The sequence below is a fragment of the Desmodus rotundus genome, chromosome 6, assembly GCF_022682495.2.
Source record: "Desmodus rotundus isolate HL8 chromosome 6, HLdesRot8A.1, whole genome shotgun sequence".
Lineage (NCBI taxonomy): Eukaryota > Metazoa > Chordata > Mammalia > Chiroptera > Phyllostomidae > Desmodus > Desmodus rotundus.
In genome coordinates, this window is record NC_071392.1 from 50412428 (window position 1) to 50432831 (window position 20404).

General features: G+C 35.8%; 1 protein-coding gene across 2 annotated transcripts in view; it reads right to left on the reverse strand.

Moving 5' to 3' along the window:
- Nucleotides 1-20404, reverse strand: part of PNPLA8 (patatin like phospholipase domain containing 8) — a 54839-nt gene that overhangs the window by 23739 nt on the left and 10696 nt on the right. For both annotated transcript variants that reach the window (XM_024558389.3, XM_024558395.3), the window contains exons 4-6: nucleotides 12988-13139; nucleotides 8822-8916; nucleotides 5178-5349 (exon numbers count right to left, since the gene is read on the reverse strand). In XM_024558389.3, the coding sequence (XP_024414157.2) occupies nucleotides 5178-5349; nucleotides 8822-8916; nucleotides 12988-13139 (419 nt within the window). The remainder of the gene's footprint in view (nucleotides 1-5177; nucleotides 5350-8821; nucleotides 8917-12987; nucleotides 13140-20404) is intronic.

The window sequence follows — 20404 nt, forward strand, 5'->3', positions numbered from 1 at the left end:
TACTCTAATAGGGATTGCATTGAATCTATAAATTGCTTTGGGTAGTATGGCCATTTTGATGATGTTAATTCTTCCAATCCATGAGCATGGCGCATGCTTCCATTTGTTTCTGTCATCCTTAATTTCTTTCTTCAGTGTTGTGTAGTTTTCTGAGTACAGGTCTTTTACCTCCTTGGTTAGGTTTATTCCTAGGTACTTTATTTTTCTTGTTGCTCTGTCAAATGGGATTTTTTTCCTGATTTCTGTTTTTGCAGTTTCATTGTTGGTATACAGGAATGCCTTTGATTTCTGAGTATTGACTTTGTATCCAGCTGTTTTGCCAAGTTCATTTATTAGGTCGAGTAGTGTTTTGGTGGAGTCTATAGGATTTTCCATTACACTATCATGTCATCTGCAAACAGTGACAGTTTCATTTCCTCCCTTCCAATTTGGATGCCTTTTATTTATTTTTCTTTCTGATTGCTGTGGCTAGGACTTCCAATACTATGTTGAACAGGAGTGGTGAGAGAGGGCATCCTTGTCTTGTTCCTGATCTTAGTGGGAAAGCTCTAAGTTTTTGTCCATTGAGTATGATGTTGGCTGTAGGTCTCTCATATATGGCCTTTATTAGGTTGAGGAATGCTCCCTCTATTCCAATTTAGCTGAGCGTTTTTATCAGAAATGGGTGTTGTATCTTATCAAATGCTTTTTCTGCATCTATGGATACGATCATTTGATTTTTGTCTTTGCTGTTGTTTATGTGATGTATTTTGTTTAATGATTTTGCGAATATTGTACCATCCTTGCATCCCTGGGATGAATCCCACTTGATCATGTTGTATGATCCTTTTAATGTATTGCTGGATGAGGTTTGCCAATATTTTGTTGAGAATTTTAGCGTCTATGTTCATCAGCGATATTGGCCTGAAGTTTTCTTTTTTTCTTGTGTCTTTATCTGGTATGGGGATTAGGATGATGTTGGCTTCATAAAGAGAGTTTGGGAGTCTTCCATCATTTTGGATTTTTTCAAATAGTCTGTGAAGGATAGGGGGTTAGCTCTCCCTTAAATGCTTTGTACAATTCTCCTGTGAAACCATCTGGTTCAGGGCTGTTGTGTATTGGGAGTTTTTTGATGACTGCTTCAATTTCGTCTGCTGTTATGGGTCTGTTCAGGCTTTCTGCTTCTTCTTCATTCAGTTTTGGAAGATTTTATTTTTCTAGAAATGTGTCCATTTCACCTAGGTTTTCAAATTTCTTGGAGTACAGTTCTTGGTAGTAATTTCGTACAATTCTTTGTATTTCTGTGGTATCAGTTGTAATCTCTCCTCTTTCATTTCTAGTTGTGTTTATTTGGATCTTCTTTCTTTTTTTCTTGATGAGCCTGCTTAAAGGCTTGTCGATTTTGTTTATCTTTTCAAAGAACCTGCTCCTGGATTCATTGATCCTTACAATTGTGCTTTTAGTCTCTATGTCATTTAATTCTGCTCTGATCTTGATTATTTCCTTCCTTCTACTTGCTCCGGGCTGTCTTTGTTGTTGTTCCTTGAGTTGTTGTAGGCATAGGGTTAGGTTGTTTGTTTGAAATGTTTCTATCTTTTTAAGGTAGGCCTGTATTGCTATTAACTTCCCTCTCAGGAGTGTCTTTGCTTTGTCCCATAGGTTTTGGGTTATTGTGAGTTCATTTTTGTTTGTTTCCAGAATCTTTTTTGATTTCTTCCCTAATCTCGTTCTTGACCCATTCATTGTTTAATAGCATGCTATTCAATCTCCATGAGTGTTTTTGTTTTTTTCCTTTGGGGTTGATTTCTAGTTTCAGTCCCTTGTGGTCAGATAAAATGCTTGATATGATTTCAATTTTCTTGAATTTGTTGAGGCTTGCTTTGTGGCCTGTCATGTGGTCTATCTTTGAAAATGTTCCATGTACACTTGAAAAGAATGTGCATTTTGCTTCTTTGGGACGAAAATCTCTCTATATATCAGTTAAGTCCATTTCATCTAGGGTATTGTTCAGTGACACAATATCTTTCTTGATATTTTGTTTGGAAGATCTGTCCATTTTTGACAGTGGGGTGTTAAAATCCCCTACTATAATTGTGTTGCTGTCAATATCTTTCTTGAAGTCCTCCAAGATTTTCTTTATGTATTTGGGTGCTCCTATGTTGGGTGCATATCTATTTACAATGTTTATGTCTTCTTGGTGGATTCTTCCTTTCAATATTATGAAGTGACCTTCTGTGTCTCTCTTTATGGTCCTTCGTTTGAAGTCTACTTTGTCTGATATGAGTATTGCTATTCGGCTTTTTGTCCCAGTCCGTTTGCTTGGAAAAATTGTTTCCAGCACTTTGCTTTCAGTCTGTGTAGGTCTTCTGTCCAGAGGCAGGTCTCTTGTAGGCAGCATATGTGTGGGTCATGCTTTCTTGTCCAGTCAGCTAGTCTATGTCTTTTGATTGGAGCATTTAATGCATTTACATTTAAGGTTATTATTGATAGGTACTTACTAATTGCCAGTTTTTCATACCTGTGTTCCTCTCTCTTTTCCTTCCTTTTCTTTTAAATTTATTTATTTATTTTTATTCAGTTACCATTGTCTGCATTTTCTCCCCTTCCCTCCACCCCACCCCAACCTGTCCCACCTCCCTCCCTCATCTCTACCCTCACCCTTGATTTTGTCCTTGTGTCCTTTATAGTAGCTCCTATAGACCCCTCTCCCCACTATCCCCTCCCCACTCCCCTCTGGCAATTGTTACATTGTTCTTAATTTCAATGTATAACGTTATATTTTGTTTGCTTTTTTTCTTTTGTTGATTATGTTCCAGTTAAAGGTGAGATCATATGGTATTTGTCCCTCACCTCCTGGCTTATTTCACTTAGCATAATGCTCTCCAGTTCCATCCATGCCATTGCAAAGGGTATAAGCTCCTTCTTTCTCTCTGCTGCATAGAATTCCATTCTGTAAATGTACCATGGTTTTTGGATCAACTCATTTGCTGATGGGCACTTAGGGTGCTTCCAGTACTTGGCTATTGTAAATTGTGCTGCTATAAACATTGGGGTGCACAGGTTCTTTTGGATTGGTGTTTCAGGGTTCTTAGGGTATAATCCCAGTAGCGGAATTGCTGGGTCAAAGGGTAGTTCCATTTTTAGTTTTCTGAGGAAATTCCATACTGTTTTCCACAGTGGCCGCACCAGTCTGCATTCCCATCCTTCCTTTTCTTAAAGCAGTCCATTTAGCATCTCTTGCAGAGCTGGTTTGGTGGAGTTATATTCTTTTAGACTTCTTTTGTCTGGGAAACTCCTCATTTGGCCTTCTATCTTGATTGGCAGCCTTGCTGGGTAAAGTAGCCTTGGTTGCAGGCCACTGGTTCTCATTACTTAGAATATTTTTTGCCATTCTCTTCTGGCTTGGAGCATTTCCATTGAGAAGTCAGCTGCTAACCTTTATCAAGGCTCCCTTGTATGTTACTTCCAGTTTCTCCCTTGCTGCCTTTAAGATTCTCTCTTTGTCTTGGAATTTTGCCATTTCAATTATTATGTGACTTGCAGTGGGCCTGTTTTGGTTCCTCTTGCTTGCGACTCTGTGATTTCTGAATTTGTGTGACTTTTCCCCTCATCAGATTAGGGAAATTTTCCATCATTACCTTTTCAAAGAGGTTTTCTATCTCTTGCTCTTTCTCTTCTCCTTCTGGTATCCCTATTATACGGATATTATTACGTTTCATGTTGTCCTGCATTTCCCTTAATCATTATTCATTCTTTCTGAGCCTCTTTTCCTTTTCTTGCTTTTTCTGGCTTTTTTTTTCTACTTTGTCCCCCTGCTCGCTGATCCAATCCTCTGCTTCATCAAGTCTGCTTTTGATTCCTTCTACTGTGTTCTTCAGTTTAGAAACTGTATTCTTCATTTCCTCTTGGTCCTTGTTGATAGTTTCTATTTCCTTTTTCATATTGATACAGTTTGCAGTGAGTTCATTGTAGTGTCCCTGCAGTTTCTGGCAATTCTCTGTGAGCTCAGTGAGCTTCCTGATAACCACTGCTTTGAAGTCAATATCTGACAATTGACTTGCCTCTATTTAATTTAGCATTCTTTCTGAAGCTTCCTCCTTTCCTTTCATTTGGGGATTGTTTCTTTGTCTTCCCATCGTGAGACTCTTCTTGTTAGCCTCTGCTTCTTAAATTGATCTGTTCTGACTCCCTGGGTTTATGGTGTGAACTTCTATGGTAGAAGACCTGTGAGATTCAGTAGTGCAGTTTCCTTGATATCCTGAACTTGATGCTCTTGGGATGCTGTTTATGTTGGCTCTGTGCATGTCTTTGGTTTTTGGTTGCTGTTGGGTCTTTCTTTGGTGGGTTCCACCAGCTGGTTTACTGCATGTCAGTCTGTCTGCCACCTCTTGTTTTCTGTTGTACAGGTATGAGCAGGTTGTGTTGGAGCTGGTTTCCTCCATGTGTACAAGGTTTTGAGGCTTTTCTCTTGTTCTTGTTCAGTTGTTTGTCCTGGGTTATCTCTCTACCGTTTAGTTGTATTTCCAGATTGGTCCTGGGTGGAGGTTAGTGTGGCTTCCGGTCTCTCCTTCACCCTCTTCCATTGTTATCCGTTGGTGGTTTCTTTGTTGGTGGGTTTCCTGTTTTAGCAGGTATACTGGTGTTCACAACTCCCACCACATAGTAGTTTAGTTTGGCTTTGCCTGAAAGGACACTCTGAGACATATATGATTATTTTTAAAACACATCAGCATTGGTCCAATAATTATGCATCTTAGAAACTGATACATTGGAAGGTCAAGATTGTGTAAAGTTTTAAGTTTGTACTTAATGCTTCTACTTTGGAAAGTGGTATAATGTCTTTGTTGTGCTTTGAAAGAAACGTTTAAAAATTAATGTTTTAGACAAATTATATGTTAATGACTTCTAAGGAAGACTAATATGGTAAATAAAAATAATAGGATGCAGACATGGCCTATACACAATATGGTCTCAATTTTTGAAAGGCAATTGCAACTTTTACATGCAAATCTCACAGATATGAACCCAAGAAAATAGTGAGTAGAACATATTCACCAAAATATTCATCGTGATCATCTCTAACTAGTAGGATCTATAGTTTAATAGTCATCCTTATATTTTTCCACATTTCTCTCATTATAATATGCAGTATTACCCAGATAATCAAAATGTTTTTAGAAAGAATAATTATAACTTACTTAAGAATATTTTCCCATGTTTGACTGTCATAAAATGCATGGCTCCAACTCATTTTGACTGTTCCAACAATGACATTTTGTGAAAACACATCTGTTCCTAATTTTCGATAAAGTTCCTCACATTCATCCAGGGGCATATGAAATAATCCCAACATGAATGCTAATATAGCACCTGAAAGAAAACAAACTGTGTCACCAAAGACAAACTACTTAATCTCTCAGAGCCCAATTTTTTCATTTATGAAGCAAGGATAATTACAACAAAAATTTACAAGGTCCTTATATTGGGATAACACATGTAAAGGGCCTTATTTACTTGGCCTCAATAAGGATACATAAATGGCAACCAGTGATGACTGATGACAATTTAAAAATATACAAAAATATGTTGTTTTACCTTATATTAAATCATATATAATTAAGATATTGTGGTAGAGAATGTCCTTTCTAACCTTAAGAAATTCCTTAGTTTTAGTCACAGTCCAATTCATTAAAAAAATTGCTCCTCCTTCAGGCTGGTCCTGGGAACTAATGTAATTAAAGAAATTAGGTCTCTAGGATATCATTTTAAATAGCAGATTTCGTATCCTAGCTACAATTGATGGGACACGCTGCCATCTAGTGTACCTAGTTGGCCTAACTCTGAACTAACAAGAAAAACTGGAGAAGGGTTTAGAGGGATGAGGAGACAGTTGCGTTGGACAAGGCAAACACCAGTATCATATCACTGCTTACTTTGAGATTGCAAAGAAAGAGAAAATAGAAAATCACTACCATACTGTATTTTACATATTTTATGTATTTTACTATATTAACTCTTATTCTAGTGAAAGGTAAGATAGCTTATACTTTATACTGTGTGGCATAACTATATAACAGATATTGTTATTTTTCAATCTGTAGAAAAGTTGTAATTAACACAAGAAATAACTTGCCAAAAAATCAAGTTTCTTTCAAGTAGAGCTACTGTATAAATGAGCAGATATTAAAAATACTGAATTTTATTGAACTGGTAAGGACATCACCCTTGTATTAAGTATATATTTATTAACTTTATAGAAATTATAAATGAAACAAAATTTCTACATTAAAATATACAAAATGGAAAAAAGAAAAATTGTAAGTACTATATTATAAACTAAATTTAACATAAGCTAGAAAACAATGGAAAAGATATATTATGATTAATACAGAAATGTACATATTACATAAGCTGATATTCTACTCCATGGGTTAATCTTTGTGACTTAAAATTCTCTTTACTGAGCACCCACCTACTAAGAATAGTGTCAAAGCAAAAAGTTACCTTGTAGATATGTTTAAATAGTTGAATTGCTAGGATCATTCTAAAATGTAAAAGAAATAGTCAAGGTAATAGATCCAAAAAAATTACCAAAAAAACTCTAGCCCTGGAAAATGTCTCTTCAAGAAAAGTTTCCATAGTTAAATCAATCTGGGATATACATATTATTTTCCAATTCTGAAAGTCACAATGCACTTTTAACACACTAAAAGATCTCAGAAGTGCTTCTATAAAGAAATTTGTTTAACTTCTTTTAACCCAACATTTTCCAAATACGCTAACATCTTGAGGAATTAGTATGCAGTGTAATAACATAGAAATCAGATTCCCAACGCTACTGAATCATCCCTGTGACTATTTTCATTCAGTTTTTACAACTTGTTATACTTGACACAAATAATTTGATTCTGTTGCTAGTGGTCTTTAAAACTACTATTATAATTCAAAAAATAGATAAAAATATAGAAATTAAAATCTATGAAGATAAACTAAACTGAGAAATTATCATGTCAAACAGTAAAATATACAGCAAGGATCTGCAATCTTAATAGTCCTTCAGAGTTACCTGGGAGGTAAGCAACAGCAATTAGTATCCTGAGATATGGTATGAACAGGTGGGATGTATTGGGAGTGGGGAATAGATGGGTGAGAGAGCTGGCGTAAGGAGACAGAAGAACAAAACAAAAATTCATCTGATGGTGAGTCAATAAAAACTAAGAAATAATTCAGTACAATTGTATTCTATGTTGCCAATTTCTTCTATATAAACATGAAACTATAAATTTTAACTATGTGTCAACTAGCAATATTAAAAGTAGCCTATAAACATAGATTCTCGCATTTATCAATTTAAATTCTGGCTTCAAATGAAATGGGGTACAAAGTGGGGGGTCCCTTAAAATACTCCCCATAGCCCAAGGTTGGGGGATGGGTGAAGGGGATGATACTGCAGATAAAATACTTTTCATAACGGTGGCAAGTTGACAGCTAATTGATAGCCGTGCACCCCCTCCCCCCACCGTAAAAGGTTTACGTGACTTTCAGACCATACAGTGACTCCTGATGCAGGTGGGAAGCTCATATAGCACCCTGCACGAGACACAAGAGCCAAAGACTCCTGTGTCATGGGGTACTCTCACCCTGACTAAAGATGGCAGCCAAAAGAAGATAAAAGATATGGGGAAACTGGCAACAGTAGCACATTGTAGAGGGTCAGATATGAGGTCACATAGGAAGCTCCAGGTCAGCATTTAGAATAAGGGTAGGATGAGAAAGAGAAGGGTAGCAGCCATGCGGTTTGAAAGGGTATAGAAGGGCCACCTCACTGGCCATGAGGTCAGCAGTGAAGAGCAGCTGTGAGGTCTGAGAGAGAAGGAGGCAGCTATGAGGAAAGAGCCGTGAAGTAGGGGGATTTGGCCATGAGGTCTGGTGTATAATAAGGCACCACGTGGTTTAGAGTAAGGAGATGCCATGCAGTTTTGGATTAAGAGCTGGAGTAAAAAAACAGGAGACCTGCTGGGAAACCTACCTGGAGAACACAGTGGCAGAGCTGATGGAGCTGTGCACAGACCTGTCTAACCAAGCACGGATTAGTGGGAGATGCCTGGAATGCTTAACTGTGACCGGAAATGCTAAGCTTCAGATTTCTGCTTTTCTGAAAGACAGTACCTCTGACTGCTGTAATCTAAAACTGGCCTGGGTTGGCAAAGGCGGGCAGGATTATGTGTTTTGGGGTGTTTTAAACCAAGTGGGACTTAATAGCAGAAATCTGCCATTATTCTGAATCTGTATAACCTGTAAATAAACACTCCCTTTCCTTTTTCACCAAACTCTTGCCTTGTAAGTCATGCTTCTTGGTGGCAGACAATCAAACCCCACAGCTGTCCCACAACAGCATAGGTGGGGTTCTGTAATACAAACAACCAGATTAAAGAAAAATGATAGAAAAAGCAATTAATTCACAAAGGGACACCTCTCACAAACAAGTATAACCTTACCTATCGTTAATATTCTATTGGTTCAAGTACAAGTTGAGTACCTACTGACCTTTCATTTCATCACTGTCCTTAAGGTGACTATACCATCAAGCAATAATTCATAGTTTGTAACTTGTCACTGTGACTTATTTAGAAAATATTAGCAAACACATTAAAAACTCTCTTCTTAATGTTACTTTATTGCCAATAAATATTTTTAAAAATTCATTAAGCAAACCAAAGGATTATTCACCAAAACATGAAATTAATATTCATCACTTCAAAGAAAGATCTTCAACATAAGTGCTTGATGTTCTTTTTCTTAATGAACTGCTAGGATGTTCCATTCCCATAATAATAATTACCTGTGCTTACACCACAGATGTAATCAAACAGCTGGTGAACTGGCTTCTGAGTAAGTTCAACTAATTTTCGCAGTGTCTGAAGAGCAACCAAACCCCTATAGAAAAGATAAAGACAAAATAAGAATTCCTGTGTCAAGGAAAGTTAAGTTATTGAATAAAACAATCCTAAAAATTGCTTTTCTAGCTTGTATGCTAACACAAAAACAAATAATATAATTCAGCATCAGCAAAAGTTGTTTAAGTTTTCAAGATGATTTTTGAATATCCAATATCTAAATAATGGTACAAAACCTGTGCTACAGCTGCACATTTTTAAATTTATACTAGTGTCTAGACTACAAAGATATGCCAATGTAAGAGTAAAAAGAAAACAAAAACAACCCAACTGCCCAGGCTGGGTAGCTAAGTCGCTTAGTGTCATCCTGGTTACGAGTTCGATCCCGGGTCAGGACACATGCAAGAATCAACCACTGAGTGCATAAATAAGTGGAACAACAAACTGAGGTCTCTCTCTTCCTAAAAATCAATACATAAAAAATAATAATAAAGATAAAAACATCAAAAATATCCCAACAGTGGAAAATACCTAAAGTCTCCACTCACCAGTTTGGCAATGCCACATATTGGTTTCTTCTCTAACCATTGTAGTCAGTCACCTATGCTTCTACACGGTTTTGTTTTACACATTTCACTAGTCATGTTTTTAAGCTTTTATTCATTTTTTAAAACTCTTAACAACCTTAGGATAGTGGTCTACATCAAAGATGTATTAATTTATGCTACTGACTTTATTCATTTCTGGATCTTTGCCAAAGGCGGCAAATAACTTCACAATGAATATAAAAGATGAAATAGTCTAGGAAGTGTAGGCCAATCAGGGTGTGTGTTTAGGCCAATTCAGGGTAGACAATTCTTTTTTGAAAAATTTTGAATTTATTTTTCAATTATAGTTGATATACAATATTACATTAGTTTCGGGTGTGTACCATAGTGATTAGACATTTATATAACTGACAAAGTGATCACCACAGTAAGTCTGGTAAACTATCTGGCACCATATATAATTATCACAGTATTATTGACTATATTTCCTATGCTGTTCTTCACATCTCCATGAGTATTTTGTAAGTACCAATTTGTACTTCAAAATCCTTTTACCTTTTCCACCTGTTCCCACAACCCACTCCCGTCTGGCAACCATTAGTTTGTTCTCTGTATCTAAGAGTTTGTTTTGTGTGTTCATTTATTGTGTTTTTTTAGATTGCACATCTTGATAAGTAAAATCTTGATATTTGTCTTTGTCTGACTTATTTCACTTAGTATAATAACCTCTGGGACGTGGACAATTCTTAACACTCGGAGAATAGACAAAAATAATGAAACGTTGTAATCCCAACCCAAGGTGTGGGGCAGAGAAGTCCTGAACACAATGGCGGTCAGACAACACAAAATAAAATTGAGAATGATGAATTATACTTTGATACTGGTAACAGGAAGTCATCAGAAAATCAAAAATGCAGATGTTTATTTTAATTCTAAGAAGTAATGTGGATTTGAAGTGTTAAGAGAACATAAGATGGCTTATAATAGAGCTACGTTATGAATTCAAGGTGAGACATGAAGAATTAAAGATAATGCTGGATAAAATATATTTAACAATATGACCTCCCTTACTTATAAAAATGAAATAAAACATGCATGTATATTCACATAGAAAAATATTTCAAGAAATAAATCAAAATAATCTTCAAATTCTGAGCTATGATTTGTTTTACTTAGGCCCTCTGCCTAGATTATTAAATAGCCTCCTCCTCTCATCACTCACATGAAAGGATCTGGCTCACTCACATGCACAACTACAGAGTTTAACAAAAAAATAAGGGTAGTACTTGATCATATATTTTTCCTCCATAATTTTACTTATATAATGAGAAAGAAAACTACTTGTAAATGCTATATTTAGAAATTAACTCAGGATAAATTTAAAAATAAATATACTTGCCAGGTTGGTTCTATAAGCCCAATACTGTACCTTTTCTTACACAAAATAAAGATAAGAATTCTTTTTCTTACAAACCCTCTTATCTTACTCATTTCAACACATATTTCCCATTCTGGCTGCTCTGTCACATTCCCCTAAACCAAGGTTCCAAGGTTTCTCTCAACAACAGCACCGCTGACATTTCAGGACGGATAACTCTGTTGTAGAGGGCTATCCTATGCATTGTAGATACTCAGCAACAACTGTCTTCTCACTAAATCAAAGTGGCAGTCCCCTAGTTGCGACAACCAAAAATGTCTCTAGACACAAATGTCTTCTAGGGGGAAAAGATGTCTCCAGAGAAGAATCAATGATCTACCCCTACCTTCATTCTAACCCACCTCTAGGTTTTCCCAAATTATCTTCACTTTAATTTCCTATGACTTTCAAAACTCCCATTTCTAGGAAGTCAAATACTTATCGGTCATAAAGCTCTTTTTCCCCTTTATCTTCCTCACTCTCAACAGACATTTGAATGCCCTTTAATGTTCTTCTTTCAGATCTCCACTTAAATGTTACTTCTTCAAAAAGCAGTCAGTCATGCTCACTCTGTGAAATAACACTGATACTCTCTATCCCTTTACCTTGCTTTTATTTTCTTCATAGCACCCATTACTCAATATTTTTTTCTATTTGTTGTCTCTTTCCTTCTCTAGAATAGTAGCATGATAAGACTTGGATTTTGTCTGTTTTATTTAATGAGTCACACCAGGACCTCAATCAGTATTTAGAACATGGTAGGTACTTAATCAATACTTATTAGTTGACTCAGTGAATGACACCATCACTCCCAACTCCCCTGAACTTAATGGCAGAGAGGACTGGCTTCTTCCTACTCCTCAGTGAAATCCCCTACTCACTTAACTGCCACTTTCCCTGCTTCTCATCTCTTGAACCAATTCTGTGAATTAGAATGATTCTCTCCAATTCTTTACAACTTTATCACATGAATCCCCCTTCTTGGATTGTTTCATTTCCCTAAGAACAATCCAAAAGGTCTTCTAAGACTTTCCCTCTCAAACAATTTTATTTTCATTTACCAACTAAGCACTTCTACGTGGAAGTGTGATACCTTATATTCAACATGTCTAAAACAGAACTCTTTTTCAATATCAATCACCTTCTCCCCTATCCCTGCAATTCTATCCTAGTCATCCACAGGGTTTATACTTGACCTACTGTTATTATATCCAGCCCCCTTTTCTCTTCAAATTTTTTGCTTATTATTCCTTTCTCTTGCTTCCCACTTGCCACCACCTGAGGCTGGTATTTTATTGCCCTCTGCCTAGATTATTAAATAGCCTCCTCCTCTCATCACTCACATTAAGGAATTTGGCTCACATGCACAACTATAGAATTTAACAAAAAAATAAGGATAGTACTTGATCATTCAGAAGAGTGATTGGCAAAGCAGATATACCAGAGAAGGAAATCAGAGAGATAAATTAATTGAAGAACATTAAGCAAGGCATGTACTATGAATCCCAGAGGTAAGAGTAAAAATGGCAGGGAACTGGAACCCAAGCTAGCAAATTTGGGAGAAAGTTTCATAAAACCAAGCCAAAGAATCTACCCACTAAGTATAAGAAACTATACGAACTAAGACAGAATACGAAGCATGGATGGACTGACAGAAGAATGGAGCTTGACAGTAAAGTTATCTCCTTCTGAGCTAAGAATGCATTTAACAATTCTTGGGTAGCACCAGAACTGGCATCTGCAAGTGAAGATGTTGGGAGTCAAGAAGTCACTGATATAGGCTCCTTTATTACCATCACTTTACTAAATGAGTAGTTGACATATGGTAGGATAAACATAGTAAAAAAAAAAAGTGAACATTATAAAACACCACCAAGATTTTCAGGTTGGTTCATCAACTGTCCTAAACTGCCAAAACTGTCTGAAAAGACCAAATTAATATATAAATACTAGGTTGAATTAAAATAAAAGGAAATTCAGATATGTTAAAGGAACTCTAAAATTGATAAGTAAATTAAGAAAAACCATTTCATGTTTTATTTAAAAAATTTGATTTTGCAATGAATAATTATACCAAATTATTTTTTAAAAATTCATAAGGCTGAATTGGAATTATGCATTTTAAACATCATTTTTCCAGTCTTACCTTGTTCCTCCACCATCAATTGTAAGAATTCGAATTCCTCTTCCTTTCACTGGATCCACATAGCCAATCAAAGCCAAAATTTCTCTAACTGCAGCCTGAAGAGTTTCATCCTTAATTTGCCTCAATCGTAATAAATATGGAATAATTTTCTCCTATATTGAAAAATAATTTTTTGTTACTTTTGTCAAATCAAAAGTAAAAATACGTGATTATTTGTAACCAATCCATGTATACCATCACATGCAATGAAGGTGCTAGTGTTTATTACTTTCTCAGGAATCTTAAATGATACATTAATCTTGACACATTAATTAATGCCAATTAACATTCTAGAATATATTTGTCCTAATATCTAGGTCAAAAATTAACCTCTTTCCAAATATTTCCTTTAAAGATGCAATGCTGAACAATTAGAGAAAATGTAATTTGCTTAACGAAACTTTATAAACAATGTACGACAAAAGGTTAACATTATAAATTTTATACAATATTTTATCTAAATCCCAAAATTAAGATGAAACTGCTTCATGGTAATTACCAGAAACTAAACTTGCTACTAAAAGAAAAAAAAACAAACACCTTGTGTACACTCAACATGGAACACAAAGGTAGCTCATGGTGATATATGAACAAAAGGTAATTAATAAAGTTAAGGTAGAAGGCAAAAGCTGACCATTACAATTAAAAAGTTAAACAAACCTGGGACTTCAAGATGCTAAGCATTCAACTTCATACTGTTGATCAGAGGCAAGAGCTTAAATCCTAGGGTTCTACAATGAGTTTACCAGGCTCTCTAGGTTCTGTGCACAGAAACATCTCATCTGGCCGGTAGCCCAGATTTAAGATTTAAAGGAAGAGTTGAGCTGCAGCTATACTTGTGCTGTGTAACCTCCAGTAAATCAAATAATCCCCGAAGTATCACTCATTTTGTTTCTCTTTTTTTAATAAATCAAATCTAAAATACTATTGTTCTAAATTTTTTAATTTTTTTGTTTTATTTGCTCTGGCTTAGTGTTGACCTCCAAGGCCCCACCAGAGGAACCTGAGCAATGGTGGAGCATGAATATGTTCATTTTCATTCTTGTTGGCACAGAACAGTCTATTTGTAAGACCATCTGGAAAGCTTGATTTAAAAAAATGTGCCACTGATTTAAAAGCACTGAAGAACTAACGAAGCTGTAGGGGCAGGAGGAGATAAGATTCTGGAAAGAGGATAACTGCTAGGATGTGAACTTTTATTTAAAAAATCCTCTGAACCATTTGCTGAGTTGGAGAAGAAACTAAAGATTGAAATGCTGGGTTTGGTTCAGACAGAGGACCATACATGGAGGACAGTGAAACCAGTAGGTCATTTAGAATTTAGTCTCATGGGTTTAGAGCCACAAAACTGAAGACTTGAGGGGCCACGAATCACAAGGCTGGTTTCACCTCAAGATATTCGGTGGATTCTTCAATTATATAGCATGGGAAGTTAAAGCTGAAAAAGTCTGAAAATGAGAGTGCAACTTTTTGTACTCTTGAGTTTTAGGGCTCAGAAGGGTAATGGTAGTGGTGGTCGTGAACACACCAGGCTCTCAACAGCAAGCCCTAGAGAAATATGGCCTAAAAAAAGGGCAAACTAAAGGTCTCACCAAATTGTAACCCAGTCTTAACCCAGCTCTGACCCTAACTGATTTAAGGTCATCAGTGCCCCCACCCTATGTTTCAAGCAGAGGAACAAATAAACCGTCTCTAGACAAAGAAATCATTTGATACAATCTAGATCTTAAGCATTTTTTAAAAATCCACAATGTCCAGTATCCAGAAAATGTGAAACAAGTACCAAATGATCGAAGACCAAGAGGTGATCCTAATATAATCATCACCAGTCAAATATATTAAATAAAAATACCAAAAATAAAATTACTATACCCAAACATTATACACCTAGGAATTAGTTTTTATTTTTTTTAATCTAATGAAATATGTGCAAGACACTGATTGAAAAACTTTTAAACACTGAGTACTCTGGTCTGAGTATTGTGTCCTCTCAAAATTTCTATGTTGAAATCCTAATGCCCAAAGATGATGGTACCTAGGGAAGAGCTTAGGTCATGAGAGCAGAGCTCTCATAAATGGGATCAGTGCCCTTATAAAACAGGCCTCAAAGAGATCCCTTGTACCTTCCAGCATGAAAGGGCAGAGTGAGAAGGTACCAGCTAGGAACCAGAAAGAGGACCTTCACCAAAAGTGACCATGCTGGCACCTGGGACTTGAACTTCTAGCTTCCAGAAAATACATTTCTATTGTTTATAAGCCACCTAGTTGGTATTTTGCTGTAGCAGTCCGAATGTACTAATACACTGAGGGAAAATAAAGACGGTCCAAATAAACAGAAGAATGTATTACATTCAAGGCTTGGAAGACTCAGTATTACAAAGACTCAATTCACCCTAAATTGCTCTATAGAATCAATGTAATCCCAGCATGAATAATTCTTCTTTTTTAAAATTTTTTGATAGATAAGGTGATTCTAAAATTTATATGGAAATACAATGTGCCAAGAACACCTAAGTCAATATTAAGATGAAGAACAAAGTTAAAAGATTTGTGCTACTGGATATCAAATTTATTATAAAGTTTTAATTTCAGCAGTATAGTATTGGAGCAAGGATAAATACACCAATGCAACAGAATACAGTATTCAGAAACAGATCCATAGTAATCACCTGATTTATGACAATTATGTTCCAGGTCAACTGGATATGTATATTAAAAAAAAAAAAGCAGGTCTCACACCATATAACCTAATTTATCCTACATGAATAGCAAACATATGTGAAGAGTAAAACAATAAAATTTTACAAGAAAACACAGGAAAATCTCTTAGGATAGGCTAAAAATATCTTAAACAGGATACACTGAGCATAAAGGAAAATATTTATAAACTGGACAATATTAAAATTAAGAATATTTGTTTGCCAAAAACCATCAGAAAGAAAAGGTAAGCTAGACTGGGAGAATATACTTACAATAAACACAAATGTATATTGTATATACACATATTATAATATATATAGAAATATTTACATCCATTATATATAAATAGATTCTCCAAATCAGTAGGAAAAAGCTGGTCAACTCAATGGGAAAATGAGCATGACCTGAAATATGCACTTCACAAAGGAAATATTCAAATGACCAATAAACACTGGAAAAGGTGCTGACCTTCACTGTCACCAGACAAATACAAATTAAAGCCACAATTCAATACCACTAAACATTCAACAAAATGGCTAAAATAAGATAAATAATATAAAGTGCTGAAGAGGAAGCAGAACCACCAGAAGGCTCATGCATTTCTGGTGAACGTATAAACTGGTACAAGCACTATGCAAAATCATCAGGCATTATCTACTAGAGAAGAAAACAAGCATAATCTATGACCAGGAATACTACTCTTGGGTATACTCCCCAAGAAATGAAGACATATGTTTTCCAAGACACAACCCAGAAGCACTATTCCTGAATATTCCCAAACTGGAAACTCTCCAAATGGCCATCGGCAGTAAAATGGATATATACGTTGTGCCATATTCACACCACAGAATGCACCGTGATGAGAATGAATGTTCCACAACTATGCTCAATAATATAGAAGGTTCTAGCAAACATGATGTTAAACAGAAAAAAGAAACACATAAAAAGCCACATACTGTATTATTCCATTTATATAACATTTAGAAAAAGGCACAGCTAATCTACACTGCTAGAAAACAGAAAAAGTGGTCAATGTTTTTGGAGACAGTGATTAGAGGGGCAATAAAGGAGCTTTTGAAACACTGGTAACACTCTTTTTCTTTCACTGGGTGGTGGCTTCACAGATGTGTTCAATTTTTGAAAATTCATGGAGCTGTATACTTATGATATATATTTTTCTATATATACTTTTATAGTAACTTTTTAAAAAGATACTTAAATCAGCTTGAAGAGGAACCTCCAAGTCAAAGACAAATTAAGCATTTAAAAAAAGAGGGGAAGAAAAAAAGATTATAGAAACACAACTTATTAAAAACCGTAAGTTCATAATGATAGTAAAGAAAAAAATACCCCAATCATGTCACCATTGAGGTAGCTTTTGAAGCAACTCTTTACTTTAAAAACTGATGACAAGGAATAAATTATTTCTCTTGCTTTTCATGTAAAATTGATCTTTGAGAATAACCTAATTGCTTTAGCTAGTGAATTTTGACAGAATAATATCAATTATAATGCAGAAGAATGACAGAATTAGAAATTTATTCTGCAATCCTAATGAAACAACTAGTTCTGGAAACAGGTTAATGGTTGATAAAATAATGGTTCCAGCTTAAATGTCCAAGGAAAAGATCAGACTGTCACCTCCCTAATCCAGTGGTCAGCCTTAGTTAGCATTACTAATGGTTGTTCTACCAACTCTGTGTTCTAACAGAACGCAGTATGAAGCACTGAACATCAATTGCAATTTGTTCTGGTAAGAAAATGTTTAACTCAATCAAGCCTTTATATTTAAATTCCAGTGTTCAGGAAATAAAAAAGGAAAGAGGACTATAGCAAATAACACTAAGAAGAGGAAGCCAAGTAAATCCAGAAAGTCGAGCCATTCTACAAGATAAATAGCCTGGTCTCTTCAATTAGTCCGTTCTAATGGTGCAGGTAAGGAAGGTCTACATTATATTATACAAGGTGTGTCTGGAAAAAGTCCAGATATTGTTAATATAATGAGAACGGTTTGCACATCAATGTAAGCTGGCAGCCAAGGAGAGTGGACTGGAATGCCGTGAGTGAACTATGACAACAACTTTACTGTACTAGTCAGTGGTGGTGCTAGACACCGTTGAGTGAACATGTGTACTGTGTGGCCATTGCATTCAAAATGACTGAGAATAGAGCAATGAATCTGCATCAGATTTTATGTTAAACTTGAACATTCCTCTGTGGAAACTACGTGGATGATTCAGAAGGCTATTGAAGACGATGCAATGAGGGCAGCGCAAATAAAAGTGTGGCACAAACACTTCAAAGATGTTCAAGAATCTGTTGAAAGTGATCCACCTGCAACAAGCAGAACACCTGAGAATGTTGAACATGTATCGGCTACAATCAACAAAGATCAGTAACTGACAGTGCGAGAGTAGAAGCTCATCTGGGGATTTCAAAAACTACTGTGTCTGAGATTTTGATGCAGGATCTTGGCATGAAATGTGTCATGGCAAAATCTGTTCCACGGCTTCTGCTACCAGAGCAGAAGGGATATCAGGCTGCAGTTGCTAATGACTTGATTGAAACCACTACCCATGAACCAGATGTTCTCAAGAAGGTCACAACCTGAGATGAATTGTGGGTCTACAGCTATGACAGAAATGAAGGCTGAGTCATCCCAATAGAAGTCCCCTGGTTCTCCATGCCTAAAGAGACACAACAAAATCACACCAAGATCAAGACCACGTTAACTGTGTTTTTTGATTGGGAAGGTGCTGTCCATCACAAGTACGCCACTCCAGGCCAAATAATTAATAACGAGTACTACACTTCAATGTTCTTTGTCAGTTGAGACATGCAGTATGACAAAAATGGCCACAGCTATGGGCATCTGGTGATTGGCAGCTTCATCACAACAAGCACCTGTTCATGAAGCACTTGTAGAGTTTTTTGATGAATCATCGTATCACCCAGGTGACTCGGCCCACCTACAGCCCAGACTTGGCATCCTGTGACTTCTGGCTTTCTCCAAAATTAAAGTCATATTTGAAAGGGAAGAGGTTTCAGATGGTTGATGAGATTAAGGAAAATACAATGGGGGCAGCTGATGGCAATTCCAACAAAGGATTTTGCAGAGTGTTTTGAATACTAGAAGAGATGCTGGGATAACTGTGTGAGGTCCCAAAGTGTCTACTTTGAAGGGGACTGAGGCGTCATTGTCCTATGTACAGTGTTTCTTGTATCTTCTTCAATAAATGTCTCTATTTTTCATAGTACATGGCTGGATACTTTCTGAACAGACCTCTTACATAACTTAGGGAAAATAACCACATGAAATGTATGGTTTAAATTGGAACCTCATTTAGATCCAATCAGTTATATAATAAACATTTTGAACTGGGTATAGGATGAGATGAAAATTTACTGATTCAGAAAGGTGTACAATGCAAACTGAACAAAACAGGTTATAAAATAAAACCAATGACAAATAAAACCAAATACAATGACTTTATTTTGAACAATTTCTGGAGGAATATTGTGGTAGACATTACCAATACCTAGTTCACTTCCCCTTCTAGGAACACAAAGGCAAGTACTTCTCAGGCCAGTAGAACCAGGCAGGACAAGTAAATTTTGAGCAGAACAAACCTGTGGTACTTTCTGCTCAAGTACTCTCACTCTGAATACAGAAAAGACGAAGGAGACCTCCTACTGAGATATAAAAAACAGGATCAAAGTAACCACTGCACGTAAGTATACTTTCTTGGAGTCACCCAGAATCACTGCTGACTTTGCATGAGTGATAAATAAACTTGTGTTAAGCTGCTGAGATTTTGGCATTGTTTCTTATTAGAGTTTAACTCAGCTCAATCTGATTAATATAAATAGATACTAATACTTTAACAATAGTAGTAATCTTGGGTAGTAGAAATATGTTTTTATTTTCGTACTTTTGCTTTTTCTAAAAATTTTCTACAATTTCCATGTGCTCTCTTTTTAAAAAATTATAAAAAGGTTACTTTTTTATTTAAAAAATAGTGAAGGAATATCATCTTCACCACCAACAATGAAAAAATCATCAAAGATAATTTCCTAGATATGGCTGCCATGGTGCAGTACACAAAATACATACACATAAAAGAAAATAGTTTCATTTAGAGCATTAGATACAAAAGACAATTTCCTAGATTTGCCCACCATAAATATGGTACACACAAAACTCATATAGATGTTTTATAAACAATTCTAACATTTTTCAACAGCTCAATTCTTGCTAGTAATTAAAAATTCAGTTGGGAAAGGTCATATGAAAGTGTACATGCTAACATGTCCAAAGCAATTTATCAACTTCATTGTTACTAAGTTATTATTTAGAAGAGTGAAAACTTTCTTTAGACTACCCACATTTTCATCCATAACTGATCTGAATATACATTCCTATATCACATTTCTCCTTGGTACTGAAGGGTCCTTTGATTTGGGATCAGTGATGCAAAATAAGAGTCCTCAAATTTCAGTTAGCAAGACTATTCATAATAGACTAAACATGAAACTAATAAAAAAATCCATCAATAGTGCAATTAATAAATAAATTGTGGTATATTCAAACCACAATGAAATATGAAAGCAATGACTAAATGATACACAACTAACCACAATATGAGTGATTTCTTCCAAGAAGCCAATCGCTGTATTT